The sequence below is a fragment of the Chamaea fasciata genome, unplaced genomic scaffold (assembly GCF_029207755.1).
Source record: "Chamaea fasciata isolate MVZ Bird 193981 ecotype frontalis unplaced genomic scaffold, bChaFas1.0.hap1 SCAF_16, whole genome shotgun sequence".
Classification (NCBI taxonomy): Eukaryota; Metazoa; Chordata; class Aves; order Passeriformes; family Sylviidae; genus Chamaea; species Chamaea fasciata.
The window spans coordinates 7838385-7856781 of NW_027094101.1; the positions used below are offsets into that span (position 1 = coordinate 7838385).

Genomic DNA, 18397 nt, shown 5'->3' on the forward strand with positions numbered 1-18397 from the left:
ATTACACACAAGAACAGTCCACCCAATGCACTGAGTAAATGCCTTTGAGTTTTACATAACCAAATCAGCCAGGCCAGCCTTTCCCCCACACCCTGGAGCTCCCCAGTGCCTCTGGGCTGTTTATCCAGTCTCACAGGCAAGGGAGAAATTAGAGAATGGGTGTCCAGGAACAGCAGGAGAGTGTGTATGTGCAGGCACACACAACGCCCACACTAATACCAACACTCACTTTTGCAGATACTTCCTGGGCACTGGAGATGGCAGATATCCCACTTCTCTAGAAAAAAAAGCTGAAGAATAACCCCTGATTTCAGAGTAACAATTGATCAGTGTCTTAGCCATGGCAACCTGCCACCTATAAACGGATGCAGGCGAGGGATAACATGTCTCTTATTCAGCAGCTACTTCATTCGCATTTAACTTTCAGAGCTCACAGGAGGGAACAGAAAAGCCAACAGCTACAGCTAATGCACATCAGCTCTTGCCTCATCAGGCCATCTCATTCCTGCTCACAGCTGGACCTCAAGGCTGCCCCTCGCAGCGACAGAGATTGGAGCCAACTGCAGTGTGAGAGCCCTGCTACACTCACGGCTGTTCCCAAGCATTACCCCGGTATGAGGCACCCTTGCTGGCATCGAGATCTCTAATTTATACCACGCATTTGAATTTATCCCCTTATGGAGGTAAGGCACAGGGAAAGTAATTGAAAAGTGTCACAGCAATATGTGAGTTCAAATATCAGACAAGGGACCTGATCCATGTGTTTGGTGAGGGCTTCTACCCGGTTCTCAGGGGATTCCCTGCATTTTCCCATTGTTTTTACTCATTTGCACACCTTGAGTTCATGGTAGTGCTTGGATCAAGAAAATGAAAGGAAATATATCACAGAATGGTTTGGGTTGGAAAAGAAATTGAAGCTCATCTTGTTCCACCCCCTTCCACTATCCCACGCTGCCCCAAGCCCCGTCCAACCTGGCCTTGGACACTGCCAGGGATGGGGAATCCACAACTCCTCTGGGCAAATATAACTATACTCAGGATACTGCAGTGCTTGGTTTTTTTGTATCAGGTTAGCCTGGACTAGGTAAAGGGTGCTTTGCTTTGGAGACCAGCTCTAACCAGCTGTGTTAAGTCTCCTGTGCAGAACACGGTTTAGTCTGGCAGATGGAGATGCTAAGTGAGACTCATTAATCTGTTAGCACTTTCACCCACCCACCGAAATCCCAGTGGTCTGAAGTCATGGTTTCCTGACAAATCCAGAAATCTACAGTTTGTACAACAGCTGCAACCAGAAGGATTTTCCAGGAAGAAAAAGTATTTCATTTAACTACATGGGTTGGTAGGTCAAGTTATTCAGAGGATCTCAGAGCATAAGAAATTTGTGTCTGAAAGTATCTGCATGCTAGTTTGTGGTACAAAACTGGAAAAGGCAACTAATAACTCCTGCAAAGCACCCGTTCTTCATTCTGCACACCTCAAACACCACAAAGGGTTAAAGCTACAGGACAACAAAACTCTCCAAAAGAGAAGTTTTTCTTAAAAAACACTCCAGTTGTCACCTGAAGACAGGACAGCTACAAAACCAAGTCTTGTTCACATAACCTCATTATCCTCTACCCCAGACACAGAACAGTGAAGACCAAGGCTCTAAACAACAAAGCTCAGAAGCTGGCAAGCCGTGTTCAGGGCTGGCTGGTGCTGTGCCTATCTCCATATCTAGAAAGGTTCAATGCACTCATTCTGGGAGGCCAAGAAAAGCTAAATATAGTAGCAGGCTACCAGCAAACACCCAACCTGGCACAGCTTCCAGCTACCTGAAAAATCCATCCCTCTCTCCACAGGCCACTCCGATAGCTGCGATCCTTTCCCTTCTTTGGGGAGAATGTGCTGGAAGGAGGAACTTCCAGGTTTTACTTACGTGGATAATTGGACAAACAAACTAAGGGATGGAGGTAATGCAATAACAGCACTGATACTTCTCTCTCAGGGGGAACATCTGGCTGTTTCAGATTGGGGATTTTTATTAAGCCTGACATCCGCTCGCAAATAGAAGGGAGCATCCTCCCCTCACGTGTCAGGAGCCAAGTCCTCGTACAGCAACTGCCTCTAAGAGCGGAGACACCATCCAAGAGCATCTGCTTTGTTTTAACCTCTGCCCTTAAAGGAGGACCCAGAAAGGAAAAAAACCCAAACCCTTTAAGGTGCAGACTGGCTTTGTTGGTGCGTATGAGGTTTTCAATCAGAAAAAGCCTCGGGGAGAGCTGCTCACCTCTCGGCTTCTGAATGGCATCACGGACATTGTGTTTCAAGCTGTAACCCTGAAGACAGACCCCAATTTTGACCAGGCTTTGAGATTTAGCTTAAAGGCATGCATGCTCCCTACACACACACAAAAAAATGAGGTCAAAGAAGCTTCTTTTGAAAAAATAAATAGAGCAATAAAGCATTCTTTCAGATTGGCTTCACAGGGGATAAATCACTGAACAAATACAGCCATCTTATCTCGCTGGCAAATGGCACATTACAGTATCCAGCTTCACGGGAAATGCGCTGCTTGGTCAGAGAGCAAACTGATTTCTCATTGTCTCAGAAAATGCTGCTCTTTACTTTTTACAAGACTTGTTTGTTTTTAAAAAAACCACATGATCTCGAAGCAGTGCCAAGCCTGCTTTGCCTCCTGCCTCTCGACGCTTTCCTGGATGCCTCAGGACCTCCTAGCAACCTCACAGCAGAAACACGATCCATCTCCTCCAACCAGGAGGACAACTTGTTTAAAATGGTATCCCAACAATATCCTGGCTGCTCTCCTGGCATTCCCCACATGGATGGGATGCAGCAACCACTGGATTCCATGAACAGTGGAGTGACGCAGGTGAGGCAGGCAGGGCTCTCACAGTACATGGAGGTAAAACTTTCTCCAAACCTTCCATTTTTACCTTTTTTGTCCCTTCTAAAACCAAACACAGACACTAAGGAGACACCCAGTGAGGAACAAGAGCTCATGGGTGGTTACAGAGCCATCCTTGGGTGTGGCATCCAGCGGCAGCGGTGCCTGTTCAGCCTTTTGGCACTGATTTATGACAAGTGCACTTGCCTTTCCATTAGCCACAGCTCTCCCAGTTGACCCCTGGGCTCGGAGATGCAGCCTCGACATTAAACTCCCATCGGCTTTCAGTCCCGCTGATCTCATCCCCAAAACTCGCTGCCATGTTTTACATCAGCCGGGGCCGACACATTCCATTAACGCTCCCCTGGCTCGGGGAAACATCTGCTCTGTTTACACTGGTAGCAGCACAGAGAACACTTAAAGCATCACCTTTGCTACCCCAGCCCACAGCAGGAGGAGCAGCCATGCATGGCATGGGACAGGCCCTGGACCTCTTGACCCTGGCACTCCAACCTGGCCATCAGTTCTTCAACAGGGCAGAGGTCACTCACACCATCAAGGCATGGGAGAGGTGTTGGGAACTAGCAAAGAACATGGATTCCTCCAGGCCAGAAGTGCAAGTTTGAGAGGGGAGATTTGTGCTGACCCTAGCTGAAGATGAGCAGGCTGACTGGAAATAAGGATGGGTGAAAGAATGTCAGAAAAATGATTAAATTTTTTTAATCCAAATGGTTTTACCGACTGAGCCAGAGATTCAATGGATATGGATGGTTAATGGTCCACCTTAATCAAATGTACACCTCCATGGTGCTGCTGGGTGCCAAAGCCACCCTCACATCCCTGCAGCTCCATGACCAGGGCAGGGGTCCCTGCAGAGTGGTTTGTCCCACAGCAACAGGGAGGGACAGGATATCTTCCTGAAAGCAAAGTACAAAGTACAATCTCCCCAAAAGCACTGCAGGAACCACACCACAGCCTAGCTGCAGCCACCTGGGAGAGCCCTACAGCTCCAAAATACCTGTTCAGGCAGGGGATGTTTTCTATCAGTACTACGTGCTGGAGGCTTAGGGCAAGTCTCCACCAGATCAAGGGGGAATGTTAGTCCATATTTCCCCAAAAATTTCTGACAGCTAAGACCTCCAAACGGCAAATCCCAAACACTCGTTGCTGCTGTTGTTCCAGTTTTAGGTGTGCATCAAATTAACCCCTGATGTCTTCTGCTGCTGAACGCTTCCTTTGCTATTAACCACCCAGTCAAGGCTATAGCTGCTAACAAGCCCATTAGGACACAAAAACGTACAGCAGCTTTGGAATATCCAACGGCAGCAGCCACAACAGAGGCCTAGCACACCACATACAGGGCATTCAGCAAGGGACATATGCTTTTGTTACAATGAATTCAGGAACAGGCTTTTCCCATCACTGATCATCTTAACAGTCCATGAATTTGCTGCATTTTAGATTTTTGCCTTGCCTTTTGACAGAGCTTGGACTATGAACTCCCACAAAAAGACCCTGACCTCACAGAGGGCTTAGACCACTATTCCAATACCCCTATGAACAAGCAACAAACCCCCAAACCACCCTTTTAAAATTCCTTAATTTTGAAACTGCACACTAATGAAGCCTGGGTTTGACTGGGCTGTGCCATGCAATTCTGTTGACTTAACCCCACTAATCCTGAATTGCCACGACAGGTACTGGGGAGGGAAAAAGAATAAAAACTGTATTTGCTCGTGATCTGCAAAACATAGGGGAAGGGAAGAGCAACATAATCTGCACAAACACTCCCTGTTTCTCAGATCATTCCCAGTGTCCAAAGTATCAGCAGGTCACAGCTTTGCCAAATCTATCACAGAGCTGAAACACTGACTTAAGGATTTTTATCTAGTCCCCCCTTTCAACAAAAAAGATGAAAATTCAGTCAGAGGGGAAGAAGCTGGCACTGAATGAGACAAATCAAATTGTCCCTTTCCGGTTCCTTAATTCACATGTTAGGGGACAACCACAGCTGGGAATTTCAATCTCTGGAGCAATTAAAGAAAATTAAATTCAGGGAATGAGGCCTTATGCACTCAAAGCTTCATTAACCCTCTTGCCTTTTAATTAAATACGTGCACATGAAATTTTGGACAGAATACTTGCCTCACTGACAATGCTCAATTTTAGTGGTAAATCAGTACTTGCCTTTTTTTTTTAAAAAAAAGTACACTGGGATTGTAAACTCTAGACCTCTCCAGTTTCACAATGCCTTTATTAAATACAGTAGAAGTTACTGCCTATTACCAGCTCCCACTTCATGGGAACGTCTGCTCTCCCTCAAATGCACCAGCAAAGCTCTGCTTTGGGCTTGCTTCAAGATAACAGACAGCCCCACCAACATCACGGATAAAACATGAGCCAGGATTTAAGAGCCCTACACTTACTACCATCAGTAAGAGAAATAAAGTTGGCAAGCTCCAGCAGGATAGGTTTTACAGCCCATGGAGCAGAGATTAGAGCAGCCAGCCTCTCTTTTAAATACTGCTCATCCTTACAAAAGGCTCAGGCAGGCGCCAAAGGCGGTGTGTGACTAGGACAGTTTAACGGATAATCTTTGAAAGGGGATATTGTCAAGTCTGCCCAGCCTAAATATCGAGCTGGCTTTGTGTGAGTTACCATCTGACTTGTGAGGGAGTCACGCTGCTCCTGCGCTGGCCTCCCGCCTTCCTGGGAATGTCAATGAAGCAGATTTGAGCTCACGGGGATGCGTGACCGCCTGGCAGGGACCGAGCTCCGACTGCTTTGATGCTTCCTCACATCCATCCAGAACAGGGGCTCCCAGCTGATGCACGGGCAGGCAGTCACACATTCTGGGACCAGCAGCACAGAGAGGGAAGACACACACGGTCCCTTTGGTGTCTCCAAGAGACTTCTCAGGAATCTGCCACCTCGAGCCAGACGTTTCACCCAGAGATGTGCTCTCATCACTAGCAACCAAAGTCATGCCTCTGGGAGGGATCTGCCTCCAGTCTGTCTATTTTCTTTGTACGCATGTTTTTGGGAGAGGAACTTGTCTTTTGCCAGCACACACTGATCAGTTCTGGGTTTGTAGTTTACTGCTGACCTACGCATTTTAGCCGTTTTGACTACTCAAAGACGACGGCGTGCGTTTAGAGATGACCTTCTCTGACTGTCACTTACCATAAGAGTCGATACATTTTACAGTCAGTGACACTCCCATCTTCACACGTGCCCTCCTCTCTCAAGGGGAAAGCTAACACAACAGACAACTGTTCACACAAAGCCTCCAAGGGATGCCACATTCCCAAGCGGATGCTTTGCCCAATTGAGTGAAGAGGCACAGCTCCATTAACCAGAAACAGGCAATTCCTCATGCCCAATATTCACAGGTTAATTGCTGCATCCCTAAAATAATGTTCTGGTTTAATAGCAGCCATATTCTCTCACATGGAACAGAGTGAGCTGTTTGCTGCTGTAGGATGCCCTTGGTGCTACCAAGGACAATCTGAACACACTGAGCATGACAGGCTCTCGCTGAATGCAAAAATAAATGCAGCCACTTTGCTTCCTCAGCCTTTGACACCAACAGGGGAAGGGGCTTCCTGCTACAGCAACAAGGAGCATGTGAATTTTGTGATGCTTGAAGTGCTGCCAGGCAGAATACAACCCATCACTCCATTTCTCTGCTGCTGGAAATTACAGGTCCATTAACCCTTCTCTGTGCATAAGACGCTTTTCCCATCTGCACGCGGCAAATAAGCAAAGAGGATGTGCAGAAAAGTGTGCACAGGTGTGCTCCAGGATGAAGGAGGCATTTCCAATGCAAACCTGCCCATATAAACAGTTCTGCTCCCCAGTTCTGATGCTATCATTTTATGATGACAACATTTCCTGACCCAGTTTCTATCTTGCTCCCCATTCCTCTGCTACAAGTAGTAATTAGTAATATCAGTGTTCTGGCTGAATAGATACAGGCCATTAATAATGCAAGAGTAGTAAGAGAGAGAGAGCAGAAAAAAGAGGCTTGAAGGTTAAAAGCAAAAAGAGAATGCATTTTGGGGGACATTGGAAGGGGAGAGGAGAAGAGGAGGAGAATTATTGGCCTACTGAGATTATAAACCACACACTTCAAAACATATAATTCCTTTCAGGTGAAGTGGTGGGTGAGTCAGTCATGGCTAATTAGAGGATAATATGCAAATAGGAATGACACACAGAGGTGATTTTTACTAAATCAGAAGTAAACTTGTGTTTCACCCTCCCTTTGCCCCTCTAAACCTGCTGCCTCACCACTTGGTGTTCCCGTTTCTCCGTTACTCATGTTTTGGAGGTCAGTGGTAACCTGGGATCCCATGCATGACACACACTGAAGTTTCCTCTGCAGAGAATTTCTGCTGAGACCAGCCTGTACCTGCCCATCTACAGCCAAACCTTTAATGCCACTAATCCATCTGCTCCGGGCACACCTTAACCCCAGGCTCTGCTGAAGCTGTTTATGACATGTACTATGAACCTAAAATAGTGCTGGGTTTGAACAGGTAACCCAGCATTTCCCCAGGCTTCCAAGACTTGGGAATCTTCTCCCACTGACAGCAGCTCCCTCGAGAGCAACAGCTTCATCCCCACCCAAAGCACACAGTCCTCCCCACAACACTGAATAAAGCTGCTGGAACTGCATCTTTAACTGAATCACCTGGGAACTTGGTTTTTTCCTTTTATTTTCTCCCTTTCCTGCTAAGCCCAGCATAGAACTGAAAGCAATAAAGGAGCTGATAGGTTTGGTGATAATTCCTTGGCTGTTCCTACTGCTGAATGAAAACTCACATCAAGAGTGGAAGGGCTGAAGTGTCTCTGCATGCCAGGAAGGTGGCTGGTTTGGGGCTGACTCTGGTCCAACGCTGAAAAGCAGGGCTCTTCTACAGGAAAATTTGTAAGACAACTGAACTCTGAAAGGTCTTCTCTCCCGTTTGACATTTATGGCTTCCTACATGGTACCAGGCCTCTTGTGAGTGATGATGTGCAAAGCAACACACGGGCTCTTTCCATTACCTGAAATCACACACGTCACTCCCTCTTGAAATATATATTTCAATAAATCAAGCTTATCAATACTATAATTTAACTGCAGCACAGCTCATTCTGACACTTAAGAGAACTACTCCAAAGTCCTCTAGCACAAAGTGCTTGGATGACTACCCAGAAAGCATAAAAACCCATCAGGCTCATTGAGATCAACTCATGGAAGAATGGCAAAGGAAGAAGAAAAAAAAAAAAAAGGAAGGATCAGCTTCAGAACTGCATGGTGTTTTGGGCCTTTCAAGTATCACTTCCTCTGTGGAGAGGAAGTGAGAGGAGCTGGAGGTTCTCAGATACAAACAGCTTCCCCTCAAAGACAATGAGAGAAAAGGATGGGTGTTTTTAAAAAGAAAAAAAAAAAAAAAAGAAGAAAAAAGAAAAAAAGGAAAGCAGGCCAGCCCTGAACACACTGTGACCAAATTAGGAAACAAACTCCACTGACAGCCTCCAGAATGGCCATCGTCTGCAGCAGCCTTGTGTTAGCTCAGGAAGTCTGATGACTGTGTCATCTGCTGAAATCTGTTTATGTGCAAACAGAAAGGAGAAGCAAAACACCTCCCCACACTCCCGGCACAAGGTTAGGCCATCTCGGGCTCTGGCCTGAGGAGTCATCCGTGCCCTGACTCGATGCTATTCCAAACCTCTGCTGCTGACTCACACCCCTCCAAAGATAACTCTGCCCTGGAAGCACTAAGGTACAGCAAAATGAGGTGTATGGGGGCTTTTAAGTGCATTCTTTAAGTGGCTAGCTGTGGCAGATGAAGCTGAGGTTAGAGATCAGTGATTACTACGACAGGAATGTGAGGGGGAGGAAAAAGAAGGAAGATACAGCTTCTTGAGTAAGGTCAGAACAATGTTTTTAATTTGCCTTGGGAACAGCCTTTTTCCATCCCCTCCAACGTCCATTTCCACTGCAGCAGCAAAATGATAACCCTGCTCCAACACACTGCAAATACACTAGGCAGGGTTTTAACCTTAAACTGCTGTGGAAAGGGCCTGTACTGAGCTCACAGCAGTCCCAGGAACACTCAGTGGTACTGCTACCCTGTTGTGGGGACAGACAAGTGACTGGAAAAAGTTTCTTCACTGTTTCAAAATCAAACAAATAAAGGCATCTGAGCATTCTGGTCCATACAGAGATTTAGGGTTTCCCCCCGATGTGACCATGTTACATTACTCCCACTCTTGTCTGCATGAGATGGAAGAAAACCCTCTTGTCTCTTTCATTTTCAAAGGGATTGAGGAGGAAAAGGCAAAGCTGCCATCTAATCTCAGCCTGCAGCAGGTTTCAGTCACAGCACAACTGCAGCTTTCAGGGTCCTTCCAGCCCCAGGAGTGTGGCTACGAGGCCACTCCACTGATTCTCCACGTTCAAGGCAGCCAACAGTCTTCCACAACCCACTCAGGGTGCTCTTATCCCATTCCTCAGGGAACTCATCACTTATCTCCAAAGAGTCATCATAAATCAGAACTGACCACCACAGGTGTGCTGCTTCTCTCAGTGTTCCCTTTGCCTAAATAGTTGTAGGCCCCCTGTGCCCAGGAACAAAAGGCTAATTAAGATCCTGAAGCTTAAATTTCCATCTCCACATGAAGTTGCACTCAGCTTATTACTTCCGAACCTTTCCCCAGCAAAGGACAAAGCTGTGAATGGGAGGTAGCACTGCAGCCTCGTATGGACCTGACACAGAGGCACTCACTGGTCAATGAATAGCTTTTTCAATTGCCTTTTCACTGACTGGATATTGCAGTACAAGGCAGAAAGCAAGCACGGGAGTAAGCTTCGTTGCTCAAAATTGCACTGACTTACGCAGTCCATTTTTAAAGGGACTAGTCTGAGTTCCTGCTTTCAGCAGCTCTTTTTTTTCCCTGTCTGCAAGAGACAGATACCCCATTTAATCTGACCTCTTTCCTCAGGTCCGTTTCCAGGCTGGGCCTCACCCTCTCCTCCTCTGTCAGACTAATTTATCAAGTGAAGCATTTCCACATACCACTGCATAAATAGACTTGACCTTGTTAAAGCAGCAGCAGCACCTGAGCCCCCACTGATGGAGTCTCTCCACCCCACCACAGCAATTAACCCAGCCCACTTCTACCCTCTTTCCAGGTGGGGTATTCTCAGAGCTTCTACAGCCCTTTCCTATGTGCCTCAAAGGGTGACAACTTGGCAAGCAGTGATTCGGGGCTGGTTACTGTGCCTCCTTTTCTGGAAAGGGGCATTTAGGACCAAGTTACTGTTGGCACCACTCAATTCTTGCAACTGTTCCTGCTAAGTCCAGGCACATAGCAAAAATCAAGGTGTAAGACAGTACCCCTGGCACATGGCTTTCCCTTATTCCCCTTGCAGTTTCTTCCCAGGATAAGTAGCTCATCTCCCAGCATAAATCTGGGGATGAGAAGATCTCCTGACTCTCAGCAGTCCCCAGGCAACTCTTGACCCTTCCCGCCTTGATGGGACGTCCCACACAGTTCAGCGCACGTGCCTGTCCTCCACGGGATTGTACTTTTAAGGTTTGCTCTACCACAAGCTCTCTCCTGTTATCTACCTCCCTTTAGAACCTGGCAATAAAACCTGCCGGGGTGTTATCTGCTGCCTACAATCACCTCAACTCCACCTTCGACCTTGGTCCCTCCCTCCAGCCCATCCCTTTGCGGAGATAGGGAATGAGCCGCGCTCCGATAGCATCGTGCTCGCCCTGCCTGCGGCTCGGCACCGGCACCGCTGCTGCAGCCGAGCTTCAATGTCCTTTTATGGAAGAAAAATGAAAATCGCCTGCCCAGCCGTGGAGAGCCTGAGCCGGGCTGAGCCGAGCTGACAGACGGAAACTCGCCATTTGTTGTGGTTTTGGCACTGACAGGGCCTGGCGAGTTCCCATGTGCGCTGCAAGTTTAAAAAGGGCGCAGCCGAGCGCTCCGGAGCAGGAGGTGTCAGGGATGCAGTGCTCTGGAGGAAGATGGTAGAGCCATGAAAAGATGGCTTAGAGAATTCTGCTGACATGGGCACGTGGGAGACAGGTCTCCAGATCCCAGTCGACACAGGCACGAGTGTTCCATTCCCAAGCCCTATCCCAGGAAGTGTTCAAGGCCAGGCTGGATAAAGCCCTAAGCAACCTGGTCTAGTGGAAGGTTTCCCTGTCCATAGTGGGGGGGTGAAAACGAATGGTCTTTAATGGTCCTTTCAATCAAAACTATTTTGTAGTTCTAGGAAGACATGTAACAAGGTCATCCGCACCACATTTCCTTCTCTTCCTTGTCCCAACAAATTTTCTTGAGACACACAGGAGGATGGGAATTTAAACAAGAGTTGGGACTCAAGGTCATTGCCATCAAGAAGAAATTAGCGAGGGGTCTGCCACAGCAAATGCCACCTTCAGCTCTGCTCTGTACTAAAGCTGTGGGGTTAAGCTCCAAGTAACAATCAAATCCAAATAAACAGGCTCAAGGAAAAACATACAGATAATAGCAATAAGAATGTCTGAACAGAGAATGAGATGGGGCCACGGGACTTTCAAAATGTTTGTGCTGCTGTCAGGAAGCTGAATGAGACAGCAGACTTCAACAGCTGGGAAAACATGTTGCAAAACAAGGAGAATTAAGTAATTCTCCATATGTATATCCTACTCTGAGGCATTCTGGACAAGCTCAATTTCTCCAACCAGGACAATCTTTTTTTCCATGTTGCACACACACTCTGCCAGCTACAAATCCTGATACAGTTTAAGTCTAAACCCACAGCACATCTGGAGTTGGGCTGGGCAGCTCTGGGCAGCATGGCCCAGCCTTTAGCGCAGAAGTAATGGGCCCTGTGGTATGTGTTGGATGACATCCTTGGACAGCTGTGTCATCCTGAACACATCCCCTGGTGCTGGGTGCTGGAATACACAAACACTTCCCCCTGCACTCCATAAAACACTCCTAACCGGATCATCGCCTTGTTACCCACCTCTGAACCACAAGCAGCTGCATGTGCCTTGCTGCACCAGGTACAGAGATCACGGGTGTCACAGTATCCCCCTTACCTCCTTCTGCAACTTCAGGTCTTGTTGATCAAGCAATAATTTATTTTAGCAAGACCACTCCTCCCAGAGCCATGCAAACTACACAGTTACCAGTGGTGGTGGTGCCCTGCTAAGAGCAGCTATGTTCAGGCACAGCTCTGTAAGTTTAAACCTGTCTCACTTCCAGCAGAAAATGAAGGCTAAAAGCAGTGGACTGCATCTGCTCCTAGTCAGCACCTCCAAATCAATACCGAGACACAGAGCAGCTTAAAAAGGTGTGCCCTAAAACACCAAGTCTCAGTGCTGCTAATTGAAACACGTGAGGATTACTGGCGGCCAGAGAGCCTAAGCCAAAGATGAAAGGCAAAAGAGCAGAGATTTTATCCATCTGAGATAAGCACATCAATGCTCAAAGCAGTCCCCAAACCCACTGTGGATGCACAGGAATGGCAGCTGCCCAGGCCAAGGGTAATGCCATCCCACACCATGCAGCCACATCCCATAACCTCTTATACCCAAGCCAGCACTGACCCAGAGAACTGGGTACCATAAAGCAATAAAGATTCTATGCCGTGAAAAGGAGTTTTAAGGAAAAGTCTTGGAAATGCAAGTCCCTGCAATGTGGCCTGGCTGTGAAATGAGTGCTGGGGGTTTCAAGCTCTCCACTGCTCTGTGCATGCATTATTTCCATGGCAACAGCAGCTTTCAGCTCCCCATCTCTTGCTGGCTGAAAGCCCTGCAGTGCTTTGTGCTGAGACTGCAAAGAAGGGAAGCCATCTCCCTCTCCCACAACACGGTGCCGGGGACGGCAGCAGCAGCTGGGAACAAAAGCCTTGTCTTCAACATTGTGGGGTCTTGAGAGGAGGGAGGCTCAGCAGAGAGGATGGACTTCCTTTTCTGGTGGAAAACAGCACTTCCCCCATCATGCAGAAGTTCACACTCACCTCCCAGTGCTGCACAACTCAACATGTGCCTTTCCTTGTTTTACCACAGCTGCCAGTTTTGGGTTGCTCTGTAGCGCTGGGAGGAGAAACGTGCATCCTCAGAGATGAGAAATTTGAGCGCTTGCTTCCATGCACGGATCCCTCCAAAATGGAGGCAGAACAAGCAGGCTGGAAAACCCTCCTGTCACCAGGAAGCCTGGCTCCATGTGCAGTCAGCAGCTTATTACAGAGCAAAACCTTAGTACTCAGCCAAATCTGAGTGAAAGCTGCCTCTGCCCCAGCACCAGCACAGACTGCACACACACAGAATGCATCGGCAGGGTGGCTCGAACAACATTTTTCCTTGGCTAACTAAGCTTTTCCTCCACCCTGCTCTTTGTCATATTAAGATTCAAGCCCTGGCCACCTAACCAGGAGCCAAACTTGATGCCACACAGCTGGAGCCACAGTGGCCCTGGCAGATGGTGCCAGCTCATCTGCATGCTCCCTGTGCAGCCACAGGAGGCAGGGCAGCTCTGCCTGTTGCTCAGGTTACAATCGGCCACATTTTGGTCCCTGCAAGGCGCAAACGACTGGAACAACAGGTGAGATGCACAAGCAGTGACCTGGGTATGTGTGGAGCTCTTATTGCTGAGCCCAGCATACAGACACACAGCCAAAGTGAAGGTTTCCAGCTGGTTCACATCACTTGCTTTACAACACATCCATAGCTGGCCCAAATATGAATGAACCTCCCTGCAAGATTTAATGGACACCCTCGAGGGTATCAACACAAACTCCCAAAGAAAGACAAAGGATCCAGTGATGGAGCACAGGGATACAACAGGTCCACCATCTGGTCCTCCTCTCCCCACCCTCTAAGAGCTCTGAGATTTTGGGAGTGACATATTTTGACCTTCCCCTTTCCACACTTCCCCTTGCTTTAGGTTCAGCTGTGTGAGTGCAGTCCTTCCAACCAGAGAGGGACTCCTTCCAGGATCAGTCATTACCACCACCAAGCCTGCCAGAGGCACTGCTAGCAAAGCCAATCATCCTCTCCAACCTCTGTGGAGTTCCCTAGATTAGCCCTTTCCTCCCTTAGGGCAACCATTTCCTGAAAGCAAGAGCCTTAACTGAAATTCTTCATTCTGGAGAGAGAGGAGATAGCAGGAATATGAAGAACCACTGCAGCTGATGCTGCAAGACACCACATCCTGCTATCCAAATTCCTCACCCTCGACTTCAAATCCTAAAGTCGTTAAAGACTTCTAAGAAGAGCACAAAGCTACTCAGCAGATTTTCAGCTAATGAATCAACACAAGCTGTCCAGGAAACCAGAAATCCAGCCCACTGGAATGCTGTAACCCCAGGGAGGAGGGGGAACAGGTAGTACACTAGGAAGGAAATGAAACAGCGAAGCAGTAGGAAAGGAACATTTATTTCAGTACTGATCCCTCTTACCACGGGGTTACTCTGCTGCATTCCACATTCCAGGGAAAAAGCGACTTGAATTCATTTTGCCTATTGAAGGGTTCATGTTTTTCAAGCCCAAATTCTGTTCTGTATTGCTGACATATGTACATTTTGAAAACAACTCGGCTTTTGCAAAAACAGTTAGAAAAAACTGAGATTTAAACGTGAACCAACATTGCCACCTAGTGCCTAGCAAACCTCCTTACTCCAACACTGGGACAATCCATCAGCACTACATTTCCCTTCCCTATTGTGAAGGGTTGATAACAAAACCTACCTGAAGATCAGGATCTAAAATGGAACTGTGTATATTTCATAAACACTTTCTCCCCCAAAGTAAGTTGAATTTTCACATCACACTGCAGAGTTCAGCACTGGCAACTTCAACTTCTCCAGACAACAGGATTTAACTTTCTATCAACTTCTCAATTCAGGCAAAAGGTGATACCACATCAGTGAGAGAACTCAAAGCTCTGGCAGCTACAAGTGTAAGGTTAATGCCCTCAGGAGGAATTTCAGTGATTAGCAGGAATCTCATATCTCATGAGAATTCAGCGTTGTGGCTACAGTGATGCAAGAGGCCTTGTAGCTTTGTGCCAAGCACTGATCCTGCCCTGCCTTGCTGGCACCAGATGTAAGCAGGGTCCTGCATCTGTTCACGAGACTGGGAAAACATTTCTGAGCTTCTGTTTTTCCCCACAACTGATGGTGCAGAAGCAGCAAGTTTTCCCCATTCCATCCCCCCACTCGGCCTGATGATTCTCCTGTTATTAGCAACTGGGGAGAGCACAAAGATCTGCCTTGAATGGCTGACATCTCTGCCAGCTCTTCCAACAAGTTTTTTTGTCACTTCCAACTGAACTCCTCACACCTCTCCAGCCCAACAATCCAGAAGAGACCAAATGTGAAGTAACCCCCAGTTACCTTTCTGCAGCGGGGATTGGGGCAGCTGAACCGCTTCACATCGCTGTCCAGGAGAGCTGGGAAGTTACAGAAGGGACACCTATAGCCCAAAACAAGATGCCATTAATGCAGAGTGCCAAACATAGCTTTGCTGAAAGCTGATTTAGTCAAATAGCTGCGTGGAAGTTGCTAAGGCTGCCAACCCAATGCCTGTTGCCAGGATGTGCTGACTATTGCCTTTTTGCTTGTATTTCTTCAATCACTTCCCCGTTTGCAATCAAAATATTATATGCTCAGCACTGCTTTTGACCATGTAATTTAGTGGATCAGCACAGAGCTGGCAAGCAAGTCTTGGGGGAGACAAGTCTATTGAATTTTAATCTGCTCCTAGTCAAAGACAGAATAAAAACAGACCTGGGAAGGCAGAAGTCTGAATTTATAATCCAGCTCTTTAAAAGCTACCTATCTCAGAGTCAGCACAAACGTAGGGTTTTAGGGAACAATTTTCCTCAGCAGTAAGTGCAGCATTCTCTGCGGGACACCCACCTGACGAGCTCATCTGCACAGGCAGCAGCCACCTCCTCCTCGGCCTTCCGCTCATAGTATTTACAGAGGATGTTCTCTGGAAGCACTTTCTCCAGCTCACTGGTGGGGAAGGAACACGTGCAACTGCCTTCCATGCAGCTGAGCTCTGACTGGGGATGGAAAGAGAGCTCAGGTTCAGTATGACATTAGCAAAAAGCAACTCAGGATCCAAAAGACTTCCAGGCAAATCAGTGCAGAGCCTTGCTCAGACAGAGTAAGAACTAAAGTCACCATATTTCAGAATGACTTAGGTTTTGGGACTCCAAAAATCATCCAGGTCTAAACCTCTGCCATTGGCAGGGACAGATTGCACCATCCCAGCTTGCACCAAGCCTTGTCCAGCTTGGCCTTGAATACTTCCAGGGATGAGGCATCTGCAACTTGTCTGGGTAACCTGTGCCAGTGCCCAATACAAAATTTTTTTCCCAATATCTCATCTAAATCTACCTAAGATGACTGCCAGACAATGGGTCTGCTATGGAAAGAACAAGCCTAATTAAACAAATCAGGCTTCAAACAAACACTGGGCAGGAAGATGCTGTTGCCAGCTAGGATCGCAATTCACTTCAAGTCCACTGTGACCACATATCAGCCTGTTACTGCTGTTCAGTCTCTGCTGAGAACCAGCACTCACACACCACATTCTTTTCAATAAAGTCATTTAAAGTACAGCTGCCAGTTTATACATTTACATGAAATGGATCCCAGAGTACAACAGCATCCCACAGTTTGAGCACCATATCCTGAGGCAAAGGAGCAGACACACTTCAGAGCAGGTTAATGACTTGTTTATAGCTCAGCTAAGTACCAGGATAATTGCTAGCTAAATCAGAGACTAAGGAGGTTAGTAGTACCATAGAGGAACCAATCCCCCAATTAAGTTGGGATCATAGTGATATTATGAAGGACAAACACTCTTTGGTAGAAGGAGAAAGGCCAAGTCAGAGAAGTGTTTTCTGTGCAGGTACCAGTGGTTTATTTAGTAGAAAGTAAAACCCAAACAAGTTATTGTTTTACTATGAACGCCGTAGAAAGTTTGTTTTCCTAATAATCAAATTGCTAAGCACAGAGGGGGAAAAAAAAAAAAAAAAGAAAAAGAGGAGGTTAGTAACCCCAGAAATCCTGTGCAAAGATGACAATGCGAAGTTGTTGGCTTCACTTGATGGCAAGACTGGCCTGGATTTCAGGACACCACTCCATTCAAACACTTCCTGGGAAGTGCAGCTACATCTGTTTTAAGCAACAACACTACACAAACAGCAATGTCACCTCCCAACAGCAATTACCCATTTTCCCCTTATCCAGTTGTGAAATCCTTACCTTCCCAGAGCCAAAAACTGCCTCCTGAGCATATTTAATTAGGCACTCCTTGCAGAACAAGTGACCATCTGCACACTGAGTCAACTCTTCGAAGGCAAATTCCCCGTAGCAGCAGCGGCACTCAATCATCTGCCCGTCCTGCAGCCACCAGAGCAATCACCATCAAAACATCAATAGCTATAGCAACACACACACACAACTGCAAGCCAGAACACATTGCCAGCATTAACCCTAAAAAACAGCTACAGATATACACCGTTCCACTAGATATCCCATTTGGTGGTCCGAATTCCCAAAGTGCAATCAGAAACTCAGTTTTTAGTCACTGTGTATCTACATGTTCTGCTTGGCAGCTTCCAAAAAGCTACAGAACATGCAGTGATTAATAAATTCTTAGCTCACAAGCAGAGCAGCATCTTGGGTTTGGGAAGCTGCAGTCACAGGGAAGCAGCTTGAGTGTACCCACCACTCTCATGGGGAAAAACCAAGATTCAGAACCGTTAGCCTCTAAAGGAACATTTACCATCGGCCTGGGCAGACCCCGTCTTGGCCTCCTAACTGTAGGGGTGGAGAAGTTTGCCACTGCTAAAAAGTAAATATAGCCCACTTTTCCAAAGTTTGAAAAGGAAATGAGCATTGAAACCAAAATGTAATGCACAGCTGTCCAACTGTTCTCTGCATTTTCTCTGAAGCAGAAGAGCTGGTTTTCAGGTTTTTAAAGAATTTTTTCTGCAAACAAGAAAGGCCTTCCCACTGGCCAGGCTCCAACAACAGTGGATCTGTTTTAGACAGCCATAATGGCAAGAACAAGAGCAAACCTGATGCTGTTCTATCGCAATGTTTGTTCTGAGCAGTGAAGATACAAGCTGAATTACTACAGATCATTACATGCATCAATACTGTCTTGCTGGCCTCAGCACCCGTCTACCTTCCCTAAAAGCCAGCCAGCAGACATCGCACAGGTTTTGCCAGCTCAGCAAAAGCAGCACAGTGAAATGCAGCTTCAGAAAAGCTCCATTCCAGAGCTAAAAGAATCTGTGAAGCAGGAAGTGCAAAACAGTGTCTGTGCATAAACTGAACTCAGCTTATAACATTATAGATACTGACCTTCTGATACTGCTCCTCATTCATCTGCAGAGCCAGGAGGAAGTCTGCATGCTGCAAGAGACATGTGCATCTGTATTTACAGAATAGATAAAGCAATTTTCCAAACTCTCCACTCATTTACA

At 47.0% G+C, this 18397-nt stretch overlaps 1 protein-coding gene across 5 annotated transcripts in view; it reads right to left on the bottom strand.

Annotated features, from left to right (window-relative positions):
• Positions 1-18397, bottom strand: part of RNF216 (ring finger protein 216) — a 76811-nt gene that overhangs the window by 31978 nt on the left and 26436 nt on the right. For all 5 annotated transcript variants that reach the window (XM_066197816.1, XM_066197819.1, XM_066197815.1 and 2 more), the window contains 4 exons: positions 18276-18326; positions 17169-17306; positions 15810-15958; positions 15285-15363 (listed from right to left, as the gene is read on the bottom strand). In XM_066197816.1, the coding sequence (XP_066053913.1) occupies positions 15285-15363; positions 15810-15958; positions 17169-17306; positions 18276-18326 (417 nt within the window). The remainder of the gene's footprint in view (positions 1-15284; positions 15364-15809; positions 15959-17168; positions 17307-18275; positions 18327-18397) is intronic.